The sequence below is a fragment of the Geospiza fortis genome, unplaced genomic scaffold (genome assembly GCF_000277835.1).
Source record: "Geospiza fortis unplaced genomic scaffold, GeoFor_1.0 scaffold432, whole genome shotgun sequence".
NCBI classification, from domain to species: domain Eukaryota; kingdom Metazoa; phylum Chordata; class Aves; order Passeriformes; family Thraupidae; genus Geospiza; species Geospiza fortis.
In genome coordinates, this window is record NW_005054436.1 from 1888118 (window position 1) to 1905649 (window position 17532).

The window sequence follows — 17532 nt, forward strand, 5'->3', positions numbered from 1 at the left end:
AAAAAAAAATTAGGAAAAAAAAAAAAATAAAGAGAACCCCACCACTAGCAGCAGCCAGAAAACTCTGTCTCCTTATGACTCAACATGTAGAAATACTTGGATTTAATCAACTCAGCTGGAGTTAAGGTAGGAGTGAGGATGCACAGCGAGGAATGTGCGTCTTACTCGGGGTCTAGTTGTGATTTTTAATGAAAAAAAAAATAAGTAAAACACCTGATAAACTTCAGAGAGATGAATTCCCTGCAGAGATCCATCCTCCTGTTCCTCGGTGCAGTGCAGGGCAGAGCTCAGGGTGCTCCTGCCTGGACTTTGCCCCCTCTGGAATTCCGGGGCTGCTCCCTGTGGAGCAGATCCAGGGGGTTCAGGGAAAGGAGCAGGGCAAGCAGGGAGTGCCAGGGTGAGAGGGAAACCTCCACATCCTGGGCACCCTTCCTTTCCTGCCCCCTCCAGCCTGAGAAATGTCACCCCTCAGTCCTGAACATTTTTCCAGCCCGAAACACAAAAAAAAAAACCCTTCAACCTTCACAGACCACCTCGAGGCTTCCTTTTCCCACCCCAAAAAACACTGACAGAAATTTGGAGGTGAGGGAAGAATTCCCTGTGAGGTGATGAGGGATGGAATTCCCAGAGAAGATGTGGAATTAATTCCCAAGGCCACCTAGAGATGCTTTAATCCACCCGAGCCACGCTGTGGTTCCAAATTTATGTTTGTGGGTTGCGTATTTTGGGAGGAAAAAAAAAACCATTTTCAGGGGCAGAGGGGTGTTACTGATTCCTGTGTGGATGGGGAACAAGTTTGATAAAAGCTGGGGATTTTTTGGGGGGTGGAAAAGGAGAGCCTCGAGGTGATCTGTGAAGGTTTTTTTTGTGTGTTCAAGCATGGGGGTGACTTTTCTGAGGGGAAAGGAAGGGTGTCCAGGATGTGCTGGTTTTCCTGGCGTGGGTGCTGTGGGTGCCTCTGGGTTCCTTTGGCAGCTCCTGTGAACATTGGAAATCAGCCCCGTGCCCTGGAGCTTGCTCTTTTTTGGGGGACACCTCTTAAATAAGAAATCTCAAATGCCTGGTATCATCTCACGGCTTTGTGCTGATTTTTGTGAGGGGCCCAGCGAGTGTGAAATGTACTTTCCCAGCCCTCAGAGCTCTCCAGGTTGGCTCCGCTGTTACTTGTAGCTTTTTGTTGCCCCTTGTTTCTCTTAAAAAAAAAAATAAAAAAGTTCAGCTCTTGGCTGAAAACCGAGCTGTGCCCCTGAGAATGGGCCGCGCCTGGGAACAATTGGGACTTTGTGGAGGGCAGTGACATTTATCAGTCAGCCCCAGGCTCAGCTGTCAGCCTGCTTTAACTCCTCAGCTCCAAAGCCGGCAGAGCTGCGTGGAAACTCGAATCAGGGAGATGAGCAGGGTGCAAGTGACTCAGCTCTGCAGCTTCTGTGTTTTCTGGGTGATTTCTGAAGTTGCTTTCAAGTCCTGCTCCACTCGTTAATGGGCTTTTGCTGCCGGGTTTGATATTTGGTGTGAGAATGTTTGGGCTGAGCTGTTGATCAGGCAGGACCTTGCTTTCAAAGCCCAGCTTAGACAGCTCAGCCTTCTGGTTTTTAGGAAGGACTTATTGATGTCGCAAACAAATTGCTGAAAGTAATTTTTGATTTCACTTGAATATAATTCCGTGGCTTAAACAGGATTGGAGCTCAAGTTTTAATTTTTTTTTTTTTTTTTAGCAGAGCTTTTTGCTTTTGACTTCAAACACTTTAAACAACTTTGACTTCAAACACTTTTAACAACTTTCAACTTTTTGGGTACGGAATGCAAATACCATTCAAACATGTCCTTTAAAAACTTAAATGATGGGTGGGGAAGGTTTTTTTTTTAAAGAATAATCCCACTGTTAGAGCAGCATGAACAGGGAAGAGCATGCAGCACTTTCCTAGAAGAATTGTGGCAGTGTCCAGCTATTCCCAGTGTGATTTTTCCCATCCATTCCCGTTCAGCTTCGGGAGCTTTGCCTCCCTCTGTGCAGGTGACAGTTGTCACCATTTCCTGACGTGTCACTCGAGGCTTCTTTGAGGCTTTCTCGTTCCTGCTGGGGCAGATCCGTATCTGCAGAGGAAACGAGTGAGTCAGCCCCGAACTGGGAGGGACTGGGAGGGAGCTGCAGCCGCCCGCGGGGGTGGACAGGGTGGAACAGTGAAATTTTTTTGACCTCACCCCTCTCCAAGGCACGTGTCAGTCTGAGCGAGCTTCCTTCAGCCAGGAGTTCACCCAGAACCGTTTAATTCCAGGGTTTTTTTTTCCTCCTTGAGAGGATGTCTTAGAAAAGATTTTTGGTTTTGCTTCTTGGCTGATTTGTGGTTTAGGTTTGAAAGCTCCTTTTGGAGGTCTCCGGTTTGTTTCGCGTGGAAAATGGTGCAGGTGAAATATTTTTGGTAGTGTAGGGATAGAGAGGGGAATTTTGAGGAAGGGGAAGTAAAACCTGGCATGGGCAGAGCGGCAGGAAAAGCCAAAATCCTGAGGCAGGATGGAAATCTGATGGGATCCGTTTGTGGGGCTGATTTCACGTGTGAAATTCCAGAGATTTCACAGAAAAGGAAAGTCCAGCAGCTCGTGGATTCAACGTGGATCCTCCCCTAGGGGAACAGAATGATTTGGGATTGCCTGAGGCCCTTAGAGGATCAAAATGATTTGGGATTGCCCATCCTCCCTTAGAGGAACAGAATGATTTGGGATTTCTCATCCTCCCTTAGAGGAACAGAATGATTTGGGATTTCTCATTCTCCCCTAGAGGAACAGAATGATTTGGGATTGTTCTCTCTCAGAGGAACAAAATTATTTGGGATTTCTCATTCTCCCTTAGAGGAACAAAATTATTTGGGATTGCCAATCCTCTCTTAGAGGAACAGAATGATTTGGGATTGCTTGTCCTCCCTTAGAGGAACAAAATGATTTGGGATTGCCTGAGGCCCTTAGACGATCAAAATGATTTGGGATTGCCCATCCTCTCTTAGAGGAACAACATGATTTGGGATTTCTCATTCTCCCTTAGAGGAACAGAATGATTTGGGATTGTTCTCTCTCAGAGGAACAAAATGATTTGGGATTGTTCTCTCTCAGAGGAACAGAATGATTTGGGATTTCTCATTCTCCCTCAGAGGAACAGAATGATTTGGGATTTCTCATTCTCTCTCAGAGGAACAGAATGATTTGGGATTTCTCATTCTCCCCTAGAGGAACAGAATGATTTGGGATTGCCTGAGGCCCTCCCAAGGATCCTTTGAATTGAGAGTAACAAATTAGCAGCCGTGCTGTGCATCCTGTGCCCCGGGGCGTTGGAAAGGGGATCCCGGTGCCCTTTCCAGGGGGATCCTGTTCTGCAATCCCTGCAATCCCTGCAGGCTGCAGCTGTTCTGGGCTGTTCCTCTCCCCCTCTCTCCTTTCGGTGGAGCTGGGAATTCCTCACGCTGTCGTTCCTTGGGTTTCCTTTCCCCTGGGCTGCTGCTGGCTCTGCTGGAGTCTCAGATTTAGGAATCCTACATTGGGGGTTGTGGGTGTTTGGGGTTTCACTCCCAGCCATCTCCAGCTCCTGTCAAGGCCAGGAATTAATTTCTCTCCTGATCAGTTGTTACCTTAATTAACGTATGCTGCTTAATGCCTGCCCTTCCCAGAGATTTGCAGCTTCGTTTTGCCCATTCGAGAAGAAATTCCTCTCAGATTTACCTCGGATCAGGCTGGGAGTGAGGGGAGGGATCTGAGCGTGTGTTCAGTTAAAAAATCCCAAAATCCTTCCCCACCTGCACGGGTGGCACCTGGATTGATCAGGTGGCACCTGGATTGATCAGATCACAGCTGGATTGATCAGATCACAGCTGGATTGATCAGGTGGCACCTGGATGGGGCTGGTGGCACCTGGGTTGATCAGATCACACCTGGATAGGGCAAGTGGCACCTGGATTGATCAGGTGGCCCCTGGATTGCTCAGATCACACTTGGAGTGATCAGGGGGCACCTGGATTGATCATCTCACAGCTGGATTGATCAGATCACAGCTGGATTGATCAGATCACAGCTGGATGGATCAGGTGGCCTCTGGATTGATCAGGTGGGACCTGGATTGATCAGATCACAGCTGGATTGATCAGGTGGGACCTGGATTGATCAGGTGGCACCTGGATTGCTCAGATCACAGCTGAATTGATCAGGTCACAGCTGGATTGATCAGTTCACACCTGGATTGCTCAGATCACACCTGGGTTGCTCAGATCACACCTGGATTGATTGTAAACAAAATTTTTAATTTTCTTAATTAGAAGCCTGATTTTTCTATTTAAACTCAACATCTGTCAGCAACCCAAAGTTTTAAAATTAGCCTTGTGTGCTACATCAACTCCTTATCCTGCTGGAAATAACTTTATTCAGCCTTAAATACAGTGTTTTATTAAAAACACCTTTTTTAATCACTCCTGAGCTGGGAGCTAATTAAATGCTCCAGGAATATTCCTTTGGGAAGGGGAGCTGGTGTCACTCCTGCTTTTCAGAGGAGCTGCTGACTCCTTCCACAGGTGGAAATGAAATATTCCACTTTTTAATCACTCGGTGAATTTTGTTTGTCCAACCGCCTTTTGAAATGATTGGGGTGAAATTCCCTCTTTGGTTCAAAAATGACCCTGGTTTGATACAACTTCCAGGGCAAAAATAAAGGATGGAACAAAGAACTCTGGATGAGGCTCTTCCAACCAAATCTGGTGCTGAGGAGAAAAATCTAGGAATGGAAATTCTCCTTTCTCCTCATTCTGCCATTCAGTTATTTATAAAAAACATTTTTGTTAGCCTTAATTAGGCTTTCACCTCTTAATTTTCTACGACCTGGGAGAGAATGAATTGATAAATGAATAAATTGATCAAGGTTTGATGTGTTTGGAGGGGATTCTTCCATCCTGTGGATGAAACATTCCAGGATTCCTGGTGGAAATTTGGATTTCAGTCCCTCAGAGCGTGAGGTCAGGGGAGGTGATTGAAAACAGCTTTTCCTTTGCCTCTGGCAAGCGAATTAATATCATTTTTGGCACTCCAAGCTGTGCTTGAAGGGAATAATTGCTGTTCTTGGGGTGATTTTTGACTCTGTGGCAGTGAAAATTTGGTGGTGTTTAATTTACAAGTGAGGCTCTCATTAAACACTGGGCACTCCTGAGCTGGGATGGGGTGGTTTTAATTAATTTATTGCTAATTATCCTCACTCAGCTCTGCCACCTTGACCTTCCCTCTCCACTTGTGGCTTTGTGATTTCTGTGATTCCTGCCTGATTCCAGCCTTTTTCCCCTCAAAAAAAAATAAAGAATTGCTCCAGCAGCAATTCCTTGCCTTCGTTATTTTTAAAAGCCCCGAAAAACCACATTGATAATTTAATATTTAATTGAATATTTCACTCCTGCTTTGGGGATAACTCTCATTTTCACCCCCCCTAAATGTCATGGCTTTGTTCCATCCTTTATTGCTGGAATTTTGTATTTGGAGTTTTGCCTTTTCAAACTGGGGCTGCTTTTAAAGGCCAGGTCTGTAAATAGAGATAAGGCAGAGAAGAACCCCAAGTTATTACGGTGATAACTGAAATAATTGAGAATAACTAAAAGTTATTGCTGCTCAATGACCATTTGGCCGTCACTTTGATAAATTTCTGGGGGAATATTTCGAGTTGGGTGAAATTTATCTGCTAGCAGGAGCTGAAATACGTGAAAAATTGATTATATGATATTATTTTATTTATTATAGCCTTTCCTTCTGCTCCTGCTGCTGGTTTTGTTCAGAGAGCAGAGGCACAGCAGAATTTGAATTTATTCACAATCTTTATGATTAGACCTATCAGAACTTCCATTTATTTGGGTTTTTTTAAATGATAATTTAAATTTCAGTTCCTCAGGGGGGGATCATTCTGGGCACAGCACCCACCAACCCCTTTCCCTGTGTTTTTCCCCCATTCCAGGAGTGGGAATTACAACAAATCCCAAGAGAATATTCACAATATTTATAATTAAACCTATCAGGACTTCAATTTTTTAATGATTATTTTAATTTGAATTTATTCTCAAAATTTATTATTAGGCCTATCAGAACTTTGATTTATTTGGGGTTTTTTTAATGATTATTTTAATCACAATATTTACGATTAGGCCTATCCAGACATTGATTTATTTGGTTTTTTTTTAATGATAATTTAAATTTCAGTTCCTCAGGGGGGGATCACTCTGGGCACAGCACCCACCAACCCCTTTCCCTGTGTTTTTCCCCCATTCCAGGAGTGGGAATTACAACAAATCCCAAGAGAATATTCACAATATTTATAATTAAACCTATCAGGACTTCAATTTTTTAATGATTATTTTAATTTGAATTTATTCTCAAAATTTATTATTAGGCCTATCAGAACTTTGATTTATTTGGGGTTTTTTTAATGATTATTTTAATCACAATATTTACGATTAGGCCTATCCAGACATTGATTTATTTGGTTTTTTTTTAATGATAATTTAAATTTCAGTTCCTCAGGGGGGGATCACTCTGGGCACAGCCCTCACCAACCCTTTCCCTGTGTTTTTCCCCCATTCCAGGAATGGGAATTACAACAAATCCCAAGAGAATATTCACACTATTTACGATTAAACCTATCAGAACTTTGATTTATTTGGTTTTTTTTTAATGATAATTTGAATTTCAGTTCCTCAGGGGGGGATCATTCTGGGCACAGAACCCACCAACACTTTTCCCACTTTTTCCCCCATTCCAGGTGTTTCCATGATTTATCATTAGGCCTAAATCACTTTGATTTTTTTAAAATATTATTTTATTTTTTAGATTTTAATTTATTCACAATATTTAAGATTAGACCTATCAGAACTTTGATTTATTTGGATTTTTAAAATTATTCTTTTAATTTGAGTTTATTCACAATATTTATGATTAGGCCTATCCAGACATTGATTTATTTGGTTTTTTTTTAATGATAATTTAAATTTCAGTTCCTCAGGGGGGGATCACTCTGGGCACAGCCCTCACCAACCCTTTCCCTGTGTTTTTCCCCCATTCCAGGAATGGGAATTACAAATCCCAAGAGAATATTCACAACATTTATGATTAAACCTATCCGGACTTTGATTTATTTGGTTTTTTTTTAATGATAATTTGAATTTCAGTTCCTCAGGGGGGGATCACTCTGGGCACAGCCCTCACCAACCCTTTCCCTGTGTTTTTCCCCCGTTGCAGGTGTTCTGTTGGAGGATCCTTGGCACATTTATGGCGATTCTGAGCGTCAGGGCAGACTTCTGCCAGGCCCAGCACAGCACCCTGGCTGCCAAGTGAGCTCAGGGGGCTCCCCAACCTCTTTGTGCTGCCACGATTCCCATTTTTTTGGTTTGTGGTTTTTTTTTTTTTTTTTTTAAATTTTTTTTTACCCCTCCCAAGACTCCGGGACCCGGCTCAGATTTATGGGATTTCTCCTGGCCCTTGGCAGCAGATTCCTGGCACCGACTCTGGCCCAGGAACAAACCAAGAGGAGACAGAGCCCTGCCCTCACCTCACCAGTGCCTCCATGTAGGACAGGCTGCCCTGCCTGTGCTCTGCTCTGGGAATTTGGGGAGTCTGAAGGATACCACCCCGCCAGCAACTGAGGATTTGGAAGCAAACCTGCTTTTTTCTAGGAGCAAAAATTGAGGAACAAACCCATCAAAGCAAGCTCTGATCAATCCCAGGCGCATTAGTGCTCTTTTTGATGTTTTCTGCTGTGAAACGTTTCCAAGGTCATTGATTTTTTTTTTGTTTGTTTGTTTTTATTTTTCCCCCTTTATTTTGATTTTTTTTTCTTTTTTTGGGTTGGTTTTTTTTTTTTGGCCCCTCACACAAATTTTTTTTTTGCCATTATGAACCGTCCAGCCCCCGTGGAAATTACTTATGAAAATCTGCGTTTCCTGATCACTCACAACCCAACCAATGCAACCCTCAGCAAGTTCATCGAGGTAAGGAGTCCAAAAAATTCCCAAATCCCTCAAAATTCCTGTCCAAGAATCTGCTGACCACTCCTTCCCCACCTCTGGAAGGAAATTTAAGGTTTTTTTTGTCTTTATTTTTCACATTCTCCTCACAGTATGAGAATCAATGCTGATTTTTTTGTGAATTCCTGCATTTTTTGTCTTGGATGAGCTTCAATTTTGAGATACAAACCTTGCCACCAAGGATTTACTCCTTGGACAAAAATGAGTCCAAAAAAATTCCCAAATCCTTCAAAATTCCTGTCCAAGAATCTGCTGACCACTCCTTCCTCACCTCTGGAAGGAAATTTAAGGATTTTTTTTTTTGTCTTTATTTTTCACATACTCCTCACAGTATCAGGAGAGAATTCACTGGTATTTTATTTTCTGAATTCTTGCATTTTTTGGCTTGGATGAGCTTCAATTTTGGGATATAAACACATCCCCTTTTCCATCAAAGCATCCCTGGACTTAATAATGGGTTCAAACAGAAAGATTTAGGTTAAAAATACAGGGAATTCCTGCCTGGGAGGGAATTCCCTGGATCCCTGGAAATGTCCCAGGTCAGGTTGGTGTCCCCACCCAAACCACCCCATTACAAAAATATTTTGATTTTGTGACTCTAAATGTTCTTTTTCATTAAGCCACACACTGTTTTTAATAAATAAATCAACCATTGCTGGGTTAAGAGTTGGAGCTGAGCTTTCTCCTCCCTCAGAAAATGAAATACAAATTAAGTTTAGGTTCACAGGATGAGTTATTTACCTCCAGTGTCTAATTAAGAAAGGATACTTAGATTTTTTTTCCTTTTAGCTCAATAATTGATCTTTTGAAGCTTGTAATGTGGATTTGTTTGTCTAATTACAAAACATCACTTAAATCTATGAAGAAGAAGGTAAAGAAAAGCAAATTGCTTCTACCTTAAAACTTCTGTTTTGCTTCATATTTATCTTTATATTCTAAAATCTTAAAGTTTCTTTACTTTGTGATATTGCACACTTGTAATCTTAGTACTATCAATTAATTTTAGAGCAAATTAATTAATTTGTTCTACAACTTTAGGTTCTCCTGTGGGTCTGTGCCTTTGAACACAGAACATTTAAAATTCTCATAATCCAGGATTCTAACACCCCAATTACTGAGAATTTTTATTTAGAATTTCCTCCCTTTTCCAGCACTCTCTGCAATGGATATTCCTGCTAATTCTGAGGTGCAATTCAGCCCCAAACAGCAGTGGAAATTCTGATTTTTGAGCTTTCAGAGTGAGCTGGAGCAGCTTTTGTTTGATCCTCTGGTTCTTTATCTGGCCCCAAGTGCTACTTTTAGTGCATTGCCAGGAGGCTGGAGCGTGGTGGGGCGTGTGTTCTGTTCCTCCCTGCCTCCAAATGTCAACACTGGCTGAAGCAAACAGTCCCAGGCTTCTATTTAAAGAGGAGAAGAAGCTGCATGGAGCATTTAAGCAGCTATTTTAGTACTCTCATAATTGCAATTTTCCTCTCATAATTGCGATTTTCCTCTCATAATTCCAATTTTTTCCCCCCCTCAGAAACATTTCTCATTTTTTTCTGTCCCTTTTAAATTTCCTCACAAATTTTATCCTTCCACGTGCACTCACTTTGGTGCCCTGAAAATGTGGAAAATGTTGATTTTTCTAGCTGATAAAAAGAGATTTCTCATTATTCAGTGCTCAGCTGTTTTATTTTCTCTTCCAAGGAGCTGAAGAAGTACGGGGTGACAACCTTGGTGCGAGTTTGTGATGCCACTTATGATCAAGCTCCAATCGAGAAAGAAGGAATCCAAGTTCTAGTGAGTTGCCTTTAAAACTGGCTAAAAATATGAATTTTTCATCTCTAGAACTTGTGGGGATCTCTTCAGTGCTTGGGGATGGTCCAGCATGGCCAAAAAAAAATTTAGCACCAGGTAAAGGTGGGTTTAAAAAACTCAGTGGGTTTTTGTGTGGTGTTTTGGATTTGTTGAGATATTTTGTGTGGTTTTTAGGGATTATTTTGGTGATATTTGGTACTCAGCCCCGTGGTTGAAGCTTGGTTTGGTCCTTGTCTCTGGCCCCTCAGCATTTTTTGGCTTTGCTGTTGGTTTTTTCAGCATGAGGATAAAATTCCCTCTCTTTGCTCTTATAGAAAGTGCCACTTTCGAGCCTGTGGGGGACAAATTGCCACAAATTTCTGTGGCAGGAGAGAACCACGGAATCCTGGAATGTTTTGGGTTGGAACCCGTCAATCTCACCCACACCATGGCCAGGGACACTCCCAATTAATTAAAAAACACTCCCAATTAATGAAAAACCACTCCAGATTAATCCAGCCTGGCCTTGGACACTCCTAGAGCAGCCACAAATTCTCTGGGAAATCCATCCCAAAAACCTTTCCTCACCCTCAGAGGGAAGAATTCCTTCCAAAATTCCTTCTTGAGCCCTGAGTTGCCACAAATCTGTGTGACAGGAGGGAACCATGGAATCCTGGAATGTTTTGGGTTGGAACCCCTGAAGTTCATCCACACCATGGCCAGGGGGGAACTCCCAATAATATCCAGATTAATCCAACCTGGCCTTGAATTCTTTTGGAGCAGCCACAAATTCTCTGGGAAATCCATCCCAAAAACACCTGGGGCAGCCACAAATTCTCTGGGAAATCCATCCCAAAACCCCCTCCTCACCTTCAGAGGGAAGAATTCCTCCCAAAATCCCCTCCTGAGCCCTGAGTGGAGCTCAGCAGGTGGAATTCCTGCCCTGCTCACTCACATTGCCGTTGTGCAATGGTGTCTGGCTGACCCAGGGAGGTTTTTTTAAGAGGTGTGTGCTCACCCCGAGCTTCCGGGCAGTGTTTTTCCAGGCAATACTTGGGAATTATTAGAGTAACTGATAAAATCAGTTTATTTTGTTGGAGTGAGTAATAACACCCCGGTGTTGTGAGGGCAGAAATTGCATCTCAGCCTTCCTGCAGCTTTTCGTGGCTCAGCTACAGGAAAACTCCTGCAGTTTTTCGTGAGGGGGGAAAAAAAAATATTGTGGCTTATAAATGAAAATTTCACATCCAGGTCAGTCAGGTTTCTTGGCTTCTACAGGAAAAATGCAGTTTGCCATGAGGAGAAAAAAGTTTTTATCCGGGCATATCAAATTGCACATGCAGGTCAGCCAGGTTTTGTGGCTTCCACAGAAAACTCCTGCAGTTTTTCATGAGGAGAAAAAAAATTTATTGTGGCATATCCATGAAAATTCCACATCCGGATCAGTCAGGTTTCTTGGCTTTTACAGGAAAAATGCAGTTTTCCATGAGGAAAAGAAAATTTTATTGTGGCACATGAGTGAAAATTCCAGGTCCAGGTCAGTCAGGTTTTGTGGCTTCCACAGGAAAACTCCTGCAGTTTTTCATGAGGGGAAAAAAAAATTATTGTGGCTTATCAATGAAAATTTCACATCCAGGTCAGTCAGGTTTTGTGGCTTCCACGGGAAAAACGCAGTTTTCCATGAGGAGAAAAAATTTTTATCCTGGCATATCAGTGAAAATTCCACATGCAGGTCAGTCAGGTTTTGTGGCAAAACTCCTGCAGTTTTCCATACAGAAAAAAAAAAACCCAAAACATGGAAAAATCCTGCAGTTTTGCATGAGGAGAAAATAATGTTATTGTGGCATATCAGTGAAAATTCCACGTGCAGGTCAGTCAGGTTTCCTGGCTCCCAGCCCTGCAGAGTTTTTATTCCAGTTCCAGGCAGCCACGTGGTTGGAAAAGTCCCTCCTTGCAGGGCTGCCCTCTGGAATTGTGTTTTTCCTCCTTCCAGAGGACACTGGGACGCTCCTCAGAGGCTGGGAGGATTAAATTAAATTAAATTAAATTTGTGCTGTGCAATCCCTCTGAGCCCTGAGTTAAGCTGGGGCTTGGGAGAGAATTCCTATTCCAGAGGGGAAATTCCTCCCAGGGCAGCCATGGGATGGAATTCCCACCTTCTCCAGGCTCTGGAGTTTGTGTTTCTAAAATAATTCAGGTTTTTTTTTGCTTCTCAGGAAGAATTAAAACTTCAGTTTTGAACTGAAAGCTGCTCTTTGAGGAAGCTTTGCTTAAAAAAAAAAAAAAACAACAAAAAAAAAAACGAACAAAAAACCAAAACTGGAGAGGGGATTTGCTGCAGCTCTGCCCTGGTGTGGAGAGCAGAATCTCCTGTTTGGAGATATTTCAGCCTAAAAAGCTTCAGGGCACTTCTCCAGGAGGGAGATAAATCCAACTCCTTTTCCCCATGAATTCCTGCTTTTTATTTTCCAGCCAGAAGTCCTCTTGCTGCTCTGAAATGGGATTGAGTAACCCCCAACTGAGAAAATAACACCTCGCTATTTCAAGCTAATATTTGCCTGTGAAAAATAACATTTCAACATTTAAAAACACAGCCTGGGGCAAGATTAGTGCCTCTTTTAGCACCATTTAATGTCTGTTTTAGCACTGCTGAGGTCAAAAATGTGGTGAAACCCCTGAAAATGGAAATGTTTTGGCAGACCCGGGAGTGGGTCATGGGTAAAATGTGGTGGCTCCAGAGTTTTCTTTTTTCCCAGATGGCAGAAAATAGGGAATGAGCTGTTCCTGGGGCTGGGCTGCAATTCCCTGCAGGGATGGATTTAATTCCTTGGGATGCACAAAATTCAGGAGCACAAAATCAGGAAAACCAGGAGGGTTTTGTTTTTTCTGAGAGGATTTTTTGGCACTTTTTGCCTTCCAGAGGTGGCTTTGTTCATCTTCAGTGTTTTCATTTTTTTGAGAGGATTTTTGGGACTTTTTGCCTTCCAGAGGGGCTGTAGTGATTTTGTTCATCTTCAGTATTTTCTTTTTTGAGAGCATTTTGGCACTTTTTGCCTTCCAGAGGCAGCTTTGTTATTCTTCAGTATTTTTTTTGAGGGGATTTTTGGCACTTTTTGGCTTCCACAGGTGGCTTTGTTCATCTTCAGTATTTTTTATATTTTTCCTGAGAGGATTTTTGGTACTTTTTGTCTCCCACAGGTATCTTTGTTCATCTCCATGATCCAAGGGATATTTCCTTGTCTTTTTCTCACTCTTTGATTTATTGGATCAGATTTTTTTTTTACCCTCTGTGCCCCCCAGGAGCCACCACCAGGCTGGCTGCTTGGAATTCCTTGGAGCTCCTAATTCCAGTATTTTTAAAGAAAAACTTCTTTATCCCCTCAAAGTTCTGTCACTTCACCACTCCTGGAGCTGTTGTGCTGTTCCAAATAAAAGGGAAAAAATTGATAAATCCCTTTCCTGCCTCTCCCCCTTTGTGCAATGGTTTTTAATCACTGTGCACCTCAGAATTTGCTTTTTTTTTTCTCCTGTCCAACAGGAACCCAGAGGTGGCAGAGCTCAAAATAAGGAAAAAATCCTGCAAAACTTTACTGCATTTCCATCCCCGATGCCAGAATTTTTTTTGTCCCTGTGTTTTATCAGTGCTGCGATTGATTCAGGCCAGCCCAGGAGTTGTGTGGATAGGAAGGAAAAGATTTAATTTCAATTAAACACAGAAAATCCTCTTTGAGAAGCAGCATCCTGCTGTCTGTCCCTCTCTTCCTGGGACAGGGGGTGCCACAGACCTAAAATAACCCAGCAGCACTGTGGGATTGGCTGGAAAATCCCATAAAAACCTTTTATTGGAAAAGAACAAATTTTGATTTGTGATTTTATTCCTGTGGCCTTTCCCTTTGCTGTGTTGTCCCAGATATTTTTAATTTTCCAAGTACTTTAACAAAGGACTCTGCACTCTTCAGGCTCGGTGAATTAATCCCATATAAAATTATATTGGTATTTTTTGGTGTTTTTTTTTACTGAACTCCCACCTCACAGCACATCTCAGAATGAAAACTCTGGTGGTTTGTGCTGTTTTCAGGTTCCAGAGGATTTTATTTCGTCAGAACCTCTTCTTAAAGTGCTCCAGAAAAGAGATTTTTAGTCCTAAAGAGGGGAGAGGGCTCTTTTTAAAGCAATTTCCTTCCATTTTTCAGAGGTTGTGGAATAATACATCACAATAATCTGAAGAAAAGTGCTAAAGAATTACTAAATACTGTTTTTCCCCCTTTACATCCTTTCTCCAGCACTCCCTGCATCCGAGAAAATGATAAACTGTGGGATGTTGTGCTTGGGCCTGAAAGGAAAGTTGTGTGAGGAAAAATGGAAAGCTGCTTCTATGGCAAAAATATCAAATTTTGATTTTTGATTCCTCTGCAATTGGGAATTTTTAGGAGCAGCTTCACCCCCTCAGAATGGGATTTTCTGGAGCACAAATGGGATTTTCAGAGGGTGCCACAGCCACCAGCACAGCAAAAATATCAATTTTTGATTATTAATATTAAATATAGCCTGGATTTAATGGGGGCTGCCCCTTCAACAGCAAAAAATGTGAATTTCTGCAATAATTTGAGCACCTTTCTGCTCATAAAAGTGGGGGGGTTTTTTGTTTTTTTTTTGGTTTTTTTTCAAATTAAAAACACACGGGGGATTGGGAACTCCCTGAATTGCTGGAGGAGCTGCTCCTCTGGAATTGAGAATTTTTAGGAGCAGCTTCACCCCCTCAGAGCCTGGAGCACAAATGGGATCTTCAGAGCAAAAATACCAAATTTTGATTTTTGATATTTAATATAGCCTGGATTTAATGGGGGCTACCCCTTCAACAGTAAAAAATGTGAATTTCTGCCATAATTTGAGCACTTTTCTGCTCATATAAGTGTTTTTTTTTAAATTAAAACCACCCAGGGGATTGGGAATTCACTGAATTCCTGGAGGAGCTGCTCCTCTGGGATTGGGAATTTTTAGGAGCAGCTTCACCCCCTCAGAGCCTGGGGCACAAATGGGATTTTCAGCCACCAGCAGAGTTCTCCTCACTCCCGTGTTTATCTGAAAATACCTATTGATTTTCACATCTTTTTTTTTTTAATAAAATGGCATTTCAAGGGCAGGGATTTCTCCTCAAAAACCCCTTTATTGCAGAGGAGTTCACGTGGGGCTGCAGTGCCAAGTGCAATTAAACGGTTGTTAAACATTTAACGTTGCATTTTATCCACCTGCAAACTCCTGTGCCGCCGGAAAAAAAAAAACCCAAAAAATTGTGTTTATTATCCTTTTTTTTATTGACTAAAAGCAGGGTTTGTGTGTCCCTGGTGCAGGCTGTGGGTTTAAAGGATTTTTTCCTCCTCAGGACTGGCCGTTTGATGATGGAGCACCACCCCCCAGCCAGATCGTGGAGGATTGGCTGAACCTTTTGAAAACCAAATTTCGGGAGGAGCCCGGGTGCTGCGTGGCTGTTCACTGTGTGGCAGGGCTGGGAAGGTCAGTGCCTTGAAATTGGCTTACATTATAATAAAATTATAATAAAAATATTAATAAATTACTCTTTATTCCATTATTAAATTTATTATTATTTGTTGTTGTTGATTTATTATATTAAATAATGCGTTTAATTACCAAATTATTATAATTATTAACAATTATATGTTAATCAACCAATATTATTAATTTAATAGTTACTAGTAAATCAACGAATTATTTAATTATATTAAATTTAAAATAAATTTATAAATTGAAATAATTCAATAAATTATTCCATCTTAAGTTTATTAATGAATTTAAATACAGAATTAATATAATGATTAACCATTTTATATTAATAAATCAATAGAATTAATATAATAATAGTAAATCAGCTAATTAGCTCGTTATATTAAATAATAAAGTTAAATACGAAATTAATCGAATTATCAACAATTTTATATTAATAAATCCATAGAATTAATTTAATAATTAGTAGAAAATCAACTAATTATTTACTTATATTAATTCTAAAATACATTTATTAATTAAAATGATTAAATTATTTCATAGTAAGTTTATTAATAAATTTAAGTATGGAACTAATATAATTATTGACAATTTTACATTAATAAATCAATATAATTAATATAATAATAGTAAATCAAGTAATTATTTAATTGTATAAAAGAATAAATTTAGATGCTAGCTTAATATAATATTTAATAATTTATATCAATAAGTCGATATAATTAATATAGTCTTCAATAATAAATAATTATTTGTGTTAATAAGTTTGAATGCTAAATTAATGTAATTATTAATGTTTCTATATTGATAAATTAATATAATTATTAATAGCGAATCAACTAATTATGTAATTGTATTAAAGAATAAATTTAATAGATATAATAATAAGCTTTATTTGGCAGGAAGGTGTTTAACAACCCCAGATTTCTCTGTTTTCTCCCAAATAATTTAAACCAACATCAAATTTGTGTCATGAAAGTAATGGGGACTTAAAAGAGCTTAAAGACATTAATTCATTAATTTTATTATTAATTATGAAATTATTCTAGACATACAATATATTATATTAATACATTATATGAATTAATGGATTACTTTCATAATTGATCAAAAACCTTGGGGGACACGTATGTCAATCATGAATTCAGTGATTTCAAAGTGTCATGAATTGATCAAATTCACCCTTGGAGGATGAATAATTGTATTTATTCAGGTGCAGGGTGACAGTGGGAGTTATTCCTCCTAAATTTTCTTATTTTAGCCACAGGAACTGTCCAATTCTGGCACCTCTTTAATCCTTTACACCCCCTTAGAGGTGCTTCTTGCACTGTGGGGTGGACAAAATTCAATGTATTTGGGGATTCCTGGGTGTTAAAACCCCATTTTTTTACCCTTAACTGACTTCTGAAAGGAAGATCCCAAAGCAGAAAATTCTACTTCTCCCTGCTCCTTGACAGAATTAGTTAAAAAAGAAAAATATATAAATATCTCTAAAGCCATAGCTCAGTGTCTGCACAGCTCACTCCACACTCAAAAGCATTCAGGAGATGTCAAAAACCAGAAAATGAGGTTAAAGTGAGATAACAACCCAGAATTATTCTCATACCCCAACCGCTAAAGAGCTGCTATTGATTTTTTATTTCCTTTGCAAGAAGAATCCCTTCCAAAAAAAGTCATTTTACATCGGGCAAAACACCTTTCTGTAGGAAATGCTGAGAGGAAAAAACCCCTTCAGCTGCTTGTTTGGGGAGAGGAATTGGATGAAATTTGAAGGATTCCATTTATTATTTCTGTGCATCTCCCTGAAATATTGATTTTTCCTGCAGGGCTCCCGTTCTGGTCGCACTTGCTCTCATTGAATGTGGAATGAAGTATGAGGATGCAGTTCAGTTTATAAGGCAGTAAGTGAAAATTCTCTTTTTTTCTTTTTTTTTTTCCTCCCCAGGAATCTTTTATTCTGTGGTTTTTGACCTTCCTGAACCTGTTAAGGAAGAGATTTGGGGTTTTTTTTGTGAGTTTTATCCTAAAATAAATAATATCTCATTAAAATTTGTGTTAAAATGTGAAGAAAAAGCTCAAATATCTTGAATTTTGTGAGGTGAAAATCTGTCTGAAGTGAGCAAAATAATGGGTTTTTTTTCCCATTGATATCCAACTTTTCTGTGTTTTTTCTTTTAGGAAAAGGAGGGGAGCTTTCAAT

At 40.3% G+C, this 17532-nt stretch overlaps 1 protein-coding gene across 1 annotated transcript in view; it reads left to right on the plus strand.

Moving 5' to 3' along the window:
- PTP4A2 (protein tyrosine phosphatase 4A2) overlaps positions 1-17529 on the plus strand; it is a gene marked incomplete at its 3' end in the record, with an annotated part of 20733 nt that extends 3204 nt beyond the window's left edge. Inside the window, exons 2-6 of the mRNA XM_005427183.2 lie at positions 7246-7994; positions 9720-9812; positions 15193-15323; positions 17159-17233; positions 17511-17529. Of these exons, the coding sequence (XP_005427240.1) occupies positions 7899-7994; positions 9720-9812; positions 15193-15323; positions 17159-17233; positions 17511-17529 (414 nt within the window). The remainder of the gene's footprint in view (positions 1-7245; positions 7995-9719; positions 9813-15192; positions 15324-17158; positions 17234-17510) is intronic.
- Positions 17530-17532: the final 3 nt, after the last annotated feature.